The sequence below is a fragment of the Alexandromys fortis genome, unplaced genomic scaffold, assembly GCF_014885135.2.
Source record: "Alexandromys fortis isolate MF-2015 unplaced genomic scaffold, M_Fortis_MF-2015_v1.1 scaffold_212, whole genome shotgun sequence".
Taxonomy (NCBI): Eukaryota; Metazoa; Chordata; class Mammalia; order Rodentia; family Cricetidae; genus Alexandromys; species Alexandromys fortis.
In genome coordinates, this window is record NW_026068091.1 from 1,348,780 (window position 1) to 1,357,428 (window position 8,649).

At 53.2% G+C, this 8,649-nt stretch overlaps 1 protein-coding gene across 1 annotated transcript in view; it reads left to right on the forward strand.

The window, feature by feature from the left end:
* The window catches only part of Prph2 (peripherin 2), a 13,865-nt gene extending 5,920 nt beyond the window's left edge, over positions 1-7,945 (forward strand). Inside the window, exons 2-3 of the mRNA XM_050122881.1 lie at positions 3,973-4,219; positions 7,461-7,945. Coding sequence (XP_049978838.1) covers positions 3,973-4,219; positions 7,461-7,673 — 460 coding nt within the window. The 3' untranslated portion in view covers positions 7,674-7,945. The remainder of the gene's footprint in view (positions 1-3,972; positions 4,220-7,460) is intronic.
* Positions 7,946-8,649: the final 704 nt, after the last annotated feature.

Consider the following 8,649-nt stretch of genomic DNA (forward strand, 5'->3'; position numbering starts at 1 on the left):
GGGGTATGGTGGTGTGGGGTGTGGTGTGGAGTGTGGTGTGGGGGTGTGGGGTGTGGTGTGGAGTGTGGTGTGGGGTGGGGTGGTATGTGATGGTGGGGTGTGGGATGTGGTGGAGTGGTGTGGGGTGGTTGATGGCGCGAGACAGTGGTCCTGAGATACAGAGCAGGTAGAGGATCATCTTTTCTTCCGTTTTTGTTTTTGTTTTTTCGAGATAGGGTTTCTCAGTAGCTTTGGAGTCTGTCCTGGAGCTGCTCTGTAGACCAGGCTGGCCTTGAACTCACAGAGATCCACCTGCCTTTCCTCCCCAAGTGCTGGGATCAAAGGTGCGTGCTGGCCGCCATCACCACCCATTTCTTTCAATACTTAAGTCTCCCCAGGTAGAAGCCCCCAGAAGTGGGTGGGATGGAACTCAGATGCTAGAATGTGCACCTCGCCTGGTGGAAGCCTTGGGTTCCTTTCCCGGCTCCACATAAACGGTGTGGTTGCTCATGCCTGTAATCTTAGCACTTGGGAGGAAAAGATGAGAATCAGAAACTCAAAGTCATCCTCAGATACTTGGCGAGTTCAAGGCCAGCCAGCCTAGGATAGAGGCCTCCGCTCCCTGGGAAGCAGGTAGATTCCAGGCCAATAGGGAAGTCAGTGGGTAACTGCTGTGGTTGTTGTTAATTACCTGTGTGGTTTTAGATGAAACGTTGTCCTGTCCAGAACCCCACTTCCTCCTCTCCAGAACAATCTGGTGGTTTCCAAGGTCCTCTTCAAAGGCCTGAGGTGGAGAGAAGCCAAGGGAGCAGTGTGTTACTTGTATTGGCTCCTGCCACCTCACACAGGCCTCACAGGAGCAAGTGGCCCTGATATCTGTTCTTTGCCATACCCACACTGTCCCTGGTGACATAGAAATGGCTTCGGAGAATATATGTGCTTGGAGAAAGGGCTCAAGGGGCAGCCTGCGAGTCAGAAGCAGGACGAACGGCACCTAAGTGTGGATGCCCTCAGGTTTGAGTAAAGTCAGTTGACAGTCCGGGGTGTTGAAGGGAGGGATCATGCCAGAGACTAAATTCTGCTCAGTGTTCCCAGGGCCCCTGGCCTTCAGGAGGGAAAGGGTAGAGAGATGGGGACCTCTGCCGGCCTCAGCCTTGGGACCACTGTTCTGACCCTCATTTCAGATATCCTTGGGGCATACTTGAGGTGAGTGTTCAGGCTTCACCCCAACTCAGGGACATCTGAAGGCCCTGCCAACACCCCTCCAACCTGTCTTCCTGCCCTACCAAGGGCCCCCCAACCAGCACTGATCCAGCACCGCATAGGACAGGCACTGAGCTCAAATCAAGCTTCAGGAGCTTAGGAGCCAAGGGAGGCCTGGCTCACGCTGTCCCGAGCGCAATGGCGCCGGCAGGCAGATGTCTCCTGTGGGCATTACGGGGTTGTGCAGCCCTCAGGGTTGTCTGTCTCCTCCACGGCAGCGAGCCTTGCTCGGCAGCTGCCTTCAAAGGCCAAGCACCACAGCCACTGGCTCACAAGTGACCGTGTCCCCGTGAGGTCCTCTGGTCTGTTGGTTTCAAAGCCCGATAGAGGCTTCCCAGGTGCTCAGGATGGCTCCTACTTAGCCTCTGCCCAGTGAGGCGCCATTTGTGTGCTCTGCATTTCCTGTGCGCCACGCCCTCTTTAAGCACTGGATCCTCACGTCACCCCCGTTGTGCAGCTGAGGTAGCGGGTCTGTGCAGGGCAGAAGTCAAAGTCAGTGGTCCCCTCTTCCCCGCCTCATGCCCTCGCCACCTAGTGCCATCTATTCTTTAGGCAGTGCACCCTGCCCACGAATAGATGTCAGGGCTGAAGGACGCGGAGGGTGGAGGTGCGTCATAACTCAGGCTACCGTGCAGTCTTCCCACAGCCCTAACCCGTACGGGTGGAAAGCGGCAGGCGTCTCGTGGAAATGGCCCCACAGCTGTGTCTACACACAAGGGTGCTCAGCTTATCCTGGAAAGAGAAAAACGGAAATTCAGATAAGTTGAAGGTTGCGAGTGAGACGGCTTATCGACTGAGGGGGGCAGGGGAAACCAGCTCCCCCAAGTTGTCCTCTGATCTATCTCCACGTGGCGCCATGGATACATGCGTGTGCCCTCGATAATAAGTGTCCCCTCAAGTAAGATATCGATGAAGTCCCTTAAAGCAAAGCAAAACTCAAGACTCTAAGGTGCAAGTTTCCATCCACTGGGTCTGCAGGGAGCAAAGCTTGGACGACCGTGGGCGTGGCCGGGAGGAGGCGTGGCTGGGAGAGGCGTGGGCGTGGTTGGGAGGGGCAGGTTATCTCCCGTGACTGACTGGACGTGTGACACAGCCTCTCAAGGGAGAAGGATGATGGGGACAGGGCAGGATCACCCATAGGCACAGGGCACTTCTACAGATTCTCTGTATTCTACAGAAACAAACGTATGGACCACATGGTCCATCCCCACATCAGGCTGCCACAGATATAGCTCACTGAAACAAGAAAACAAAACAAAACAAAATCCAGGACACTCTCCATCAGCAGATGTGAAAAGATGCCTAAGTCTAGTATGTAAAGCTACCATGTGGACTTTCCATTTTGAAAAACAATTATTATTGTTATTATTATTACTGGTGTGTGTGTTGCGTGCATATAGGCATGTGTTCTGTGGCGTGCCCGTGGAGGTCAGAAGACACCCTGTGGAACTGTTTTCTCCTCCTACTGTGTGGTCCTTGTGAGGAGAATCGGCCTTCAAGCTTGGCAAGCCCCTTTACCCACTGAGCCATCTTGCCAGCCCCGATGTGGGCTCTGACAGATGAGCTGCTAAGGCAGGCTTGATTCATTTTATGTGTATGAGGGTGCATGGTCTCGTGTGCTCATGTGTCTATGGACACGAGGACGCACGGGTGTGTGGAGGGCCGAGGGCGACCTTAGGTGTCCTCAGGTGCTGGTCAAGCAGGTTGCACTGGCTAGCCAGTGACTTCCAGGAATCTATCTGTTTGGTTCCCTAAAGCCCAAGCCCTCAGGGCAGCAGATGGAATTGGGGTCCTTCTGCCTGCGTGGTCAAGCACTTCACCAGTCTGAGCTGTCTCTTTAGCTTTTATCTATGTACGCATCTTTGGAGACAGAATCTTACGTAACCTGAGCTGGCCCTGACTGCACTACGTAGCCAAGGATGCCCTTAAACTCCTAATCCTCTTGCCTGTACCTCCCAAGGGCTGGGACCTCAGGGTGCCCCTCCGTGCCCAGCGAGCACACACACCTTAAGTGTGCTGCTGAAGGAATTTTGTCACCCTGATCAGGAGGCACGATAGCCTGTGGAGCTGGGAAGGAATCACCGTGAAGATTCCTTTTGGATTTTGGATCCCTGGGAAGGCACAGCATACCCTAAAGAAACCAACACAGACACACAGAGTGGCTGCAAGCCTCGCTTGGCAGTTGGGGAGTCGAGGATTCAGTCTTGTCTTTCAAAGTGGGTAGGGAGGTTTCTCTGCTGTGAGGTTAGAGGTGGGGGCTGCGTCTGTCCCCAGTCTTCATGTCCTGCCTCTGCACAGGTCCTGGGCCAGAATAGGCCTTCCGGAAACATCTTTCTAGAAAGGGCCTTGCTCACGAATGCCCTGTGAAGGGGAAAGATGGCTGCCGAAGGGGTGAAGGGTTAAATTCTAACAGTAGCAGCAGTCACCTCAATCCTAGGTCCTTAATTCCTACTGGCCTGGAGTGGATCCAAGAAGTCCCTGCAAGCTGGGGGCCTGCCTGGCAACATAGGGTGGCTGGGTACATTTCTGTGTTCCCTCTGCCTCCATCTTATGGACAATGCACTCCAGGAGGGCAGGGATGGGGGCATAGCTCATTGCTCTGTCTCTAGCTCCAGCACAGAGGCTGCTATGTGGTGGGTGCTGGTGGGCTGTGAGGACTGAAAAGTGGTTCTCAGTGGGTGGGGGGCCCAATACCTTGAGATGTCCTGAACCAGGCTGTTTCTCTTCCAGTCGCATCAAGAGCAACGTGGATGGGCGGTACCTGGTGGACGGCGTCCCTTTCAGCTGCTGCAACCCCAACTCACCACGGCCCTGCATCCAGTACCAGCTTACCAACAACTCGGCACACTACAGCTATGACCATCAAACCGAGGAGCTCAACCTCTGGCTGCAGGGCTGCAGGGCCTCCCTGCTGAGTTACTACAGCAGCCTCATGAACTCTATGGGTGTGGTCACACTCCTTGTCTGGCTCTTTGAGGTAGGCCACAGAGGACAGGGAGAGGGAGCCTGCCTGACTTGGCTGTACATGGTGAAGCCAGACCTGGGGAGCAAACCTTCAGGGTCTCATGTAATCTAGGCTGGTCTTGAACTCAATCCATAGCCAAGGCTAGCCCTGAATTCCTTATCCTCTTAGCACTGCCTCCCAAGTGCCAGGAAACGTGTCCATCACTGTGTGTGTCTGACTTCTTTTTATTGTTGAGACAGTCTTACTATGTTACCCATGCTGGCCTTGAGCTTACTTTCTCCTGCCTCAGCCTCCCCGCTAACGCTGGGACCATAGTCTGTGCCACCATGCCTGGCATCATTGCTTACAAAATTAACCTTTTCTTCTTTATTTTACTTTCTCTTTTCTTTCTTTCTTTTTTTTTTTTTTTTTTTGTTTTTGTTTTCAAGACAGGGTTTCTCTGTAACTTTGGAGCCTGTCCTGGAACTAGTTCTTGTAGACCAGGCTGGCCCCAAACTCAGAGGTCAACCATGACCTGCGAAAATCATGCCATTTAGTGTATTCATAGTAACACCTGTCTTCCCCCTCAGTCTAGTTCTAAAACACCTCATAGCCCCCCAAGGAAACTCAGCACCCCAAGTCTGTGGCAGCTATCCGTCTCTGTGCTGTGTTGGGCCCTTGCACTACGCAACCTTTTGTGTTTGGCTTTTCACTTAGATCGACTTGGGGTTCCTCTTGTGCTTCTGCTTTTTGTTCTGAGGTCTTAGGTGGTTATAGTGACGTCACATGGGGACAGCAGCATTACCTCTGGGGACATAGACAGTGACGTCACTGGGCCCTTCAGTCAACAGGATCTGCGTGGACTTGTGCTTCATGTGTTGTGTGCAATGTTGGTCTAATGGTCTGTCAGCGGGTCCACTTTATGTCACCCGCAATATGTAGTTCCTCTTTCTGAAGCTCTGGAGCTCCATCCCCTCCCCTGTCCAATTTCTCCTTGGAAGGGCATTCGCACCCAGTGCTGGGAGCTGTTCCGGGTGCTGAACGGACCACAAGGTTCTCAGGTGTGACTCAGGGAGCCTGCACGGAACAATTCCTGCCCCAGAAAACCCAGGCTCCAAAATCCAAATGTATCAAGACAGAAACATTAACTGAAACAGTTTCCTTCTATCAGAGACGAGTCCTTGAATCTTGAATCTCTCACGTAGTACGTGGAGGAGGACAAGGGGGTATCTACCTAGGTCTAAACCTACGTGAAATGACATCGCGGCTGGACCACATCCAAGGCTTTTGATATAGAGGCAAAGGCAGCACCTCATGGCCATTTATTAGCTGACAATGCTTTTTTTTTTTTTTTTTTTGGTTTTTCGAGACAGGGTTTCTCTGTGGCTTTGGAGCCTGTCCTGGAACTAGCTCTGTAGACCAGGCTTGTCTCGAACTCACAGAGATCTGCCTGCCTCTGCCTCCCGAGTGCTGGGATTAAAGGCATACTAGCTGAAGATGCTTTGAGGTAGTCTTGGGAATGATGGCTTGAGGGGAGCAGCCTACCCCCAGGGTGATGGTCAGCACCGTTTAAACCCATGACGGGATGCCTGTCCTTGAAGACTGTAGAGGAGCACCTGGTCTCGTAGGTCACTGCTGCTGGATCCCAGCTCACAGGGACTGGTTCACTGGGAACAGGGAATCTGAACACCCCAACTTCTAGTGAGCAGACCTGCTATAGACCCTGGGCTGCCAGAGCTCCTGGCTGAGTTGTGACCTTGGCCATGACCTCCTTGCACCACAGGTGAGGAGATGAGCAAACGCAATGCACAAAAGGGCAGATGCAGAGTTCACGGTGCAGCTCCTTCAGCAGGAGGCTGTCAGGGTGCAACAGGCTGCTCTCAGGAGGAGGTCGCTTTTCCCATTGTAGAACGTGTTATTAGCTTTCAACATACAGCAATCCCTAAGATTGGCAAGTCACTATGATTAGCTGCTCCTATAGTTAAATTCTCCCCAGTGCACCCACTGGCAGCTGTGTCGGTGAGGTGCTGACCCACCCTGTGTGGTCTGGGCTGGGGTGCTGGATGAACCAGGTGTATGGGGTAGGGGGACACTCCTACTCCTAGGGAGCAGCCTGGAGCTGCAGGTTGCCATTACTGAAATCTGGAAGCCAGAAGGTGCAGCCATTGTCTCCTAGTCTCCCAGTCAGGCAAGTACAAGGCTGGGCTACCAATCCAGGCGCCTTTGGCTCTAGGGTCCGCCATAGCGGATGCTAGTGCAGAAATGCAAGCAGCCGGTGACAGACATCCGTTCATCACCACACGCATGAGAATAGGTGACCCCACACTGCAGGGTTTGCAGACAAGGAGGTAGCTTTAATTTTTTCCAGATTTGTGTGTGTGTTGTCTGCATGTATGTCTGTGCATCGTGTACATACATGGTGCCAGTGAAGGTCAGAAGATGCCGTCGGATCCCTTGGAAGCGGAGTTACAGATGGTTATGAGCTGCCCTGTGGCTGAGGGAACCAAGCCTGGATCCTCAGCAAGAGATCTTGACTGCTTAGTCTCTTCCAGGATTGGAAATGGCTTCTTTTGTTTGGTTGGTTGAGACAGGATCTCTCTACACAGTCCTTGAACTCAGAGATCCATCTGCCTCTGCCTCCCCAGCGCTGGGATTCAAGGTGTGAGTTACTGAGCCTGACCTAGGAGTAACTTTTTCAAAAATTATGTTTGTTTTTTGTTTGTATTTTGTGTGTATGTTTGAGCATGTATGTGCCACGGCACACTTGTGGAGGTCAGAGGACATCCTGCGGTAGCCAGTTGTCTCCTTTCACCATGGGGAATCAACCCCAGGTTGATTCTTGGCAGCAAATGTCTACCCGTCAAGCCACCTTGCCAAACCAGGAGGTGACTTTGTGACCCTATCCATGAAGCTAGTGGGCCAAGAAACACACTGTGAAAGGGTGGGAGGGCTGGTGTGTCCAGCAAGGTGGTGTCAGGAAGAAGAGGAATGAAGGGGCGGCAGGGCACTCACTCAGGGTTGGCTCTGGATTAACAGGTAACCATGGAGAGCCATAATGATCTAGGCAAAGGATATTACATGTTCTACCAGCTGTAGGGAGTGGGTGGGATGGGGCACTGGAGAGGGAGGCCAGGGTGGGATGGGCCCAGCCTTTACCAACCCAGGTTTGGTGCCACCATCAGCTTTAGTACCACACCTGGCGCTCATGTTTTCCTAACAGCCCAACCCTTAGCTGTGCCCCATGTCTGCTCTAAGTCTTGGCTCTCCCCATCAGGTGAGCATTACTGCCGGACTCCGCTACCTGCACACGGCGCTGGAAAGTGTGTCCAACCCCGAGGACCCCGAGTGCGAGAGTGAGGGCTGGCTGCTGGAGAAAAGTGTGCCCGAGACCTGGAAAGCCTTTGTGGAGAGCTTTAAGAAGCTGGGCAAGAGCAATCAGGTGGAGGTCGAAGGCGCAGACGCAGGCCAGGACCCAGAGGCTGGCTGATGGCTTGGGATCTCTCCCCTCCTCAACACTTAGTGGACTCCAGGAAATGTGGATACCCCCTTGTCCAGCTGAAAGCCCGAATTTCCCAAGAAAACCGGGTACCTACTGACTCTCCTTGACAGTGGGCTTTGAAGTTCAGGGTCCTTAGGGCATGCGACAAACATTTGTGAAGTGGCTGCGTTCACATGGGCGTGAGTGAACCCTTCACCATAGACATACAGTCTCACAGGCTGGCCGGCCCAGGATTCATCTCCGCCCCTGATTCCAGCTCTCCCACAGGTGACTGGCCACACCAAGGCCCCTGCCCCGGTAGTGCTTGCCTCTTTTCAGTTCCAAGTTCTGCATCCGAATCATCAATCACTTGATACATAAACACAAGGGTGAAAAAAACCTAAGGGCCATGTTGTCTTTTCTTAAAGACAGGGTTAACAGTCACGTTTTGCTTGTTAGATAATGGGGGAGGGGCAATGGACCCCCCCAGGGTTACCTCCACATAGGATTCAGTGAAAAGTGGGGCTTCCCTCTCTTTAGCCTCACTAACTCCAGCTCGAACCATGGGCTGCTGGCATATCCCAGCATCCTGTCCACTCACAAAGTGCTGGGTGAGCCACAACCTGCGGCTCGTCTGAGAAAGAACAGAGAGAGCTTGCTGTCCTGTGGAAGAGGAGGAACGACCAAACAAGGGTCCACTTGGGGACCAGGCCTTGGTGGGTTTGGGGACATGGGCTCAGGTGGCCAGGACAGTCCTGTCCAGAGGAGGGTAAGAGCCTCTGGAAACTTCTGTTTCTCTCCACAAAGTGTTGTGGGAGTGCTGGAGACAGGTTTTCTCCCCACACTAGATTTACCTGCAGAAGTTGCCATTTCTTACAGGAAAGACAGGCAAGCCCTCGGGGGGAGGGAAACAAAGCAGAGTTTTGCTGGCACCCAGGCTGGGGGTGGCCAGTTTGGCACAGGAGTGCACTGTGTGGTTCGAACC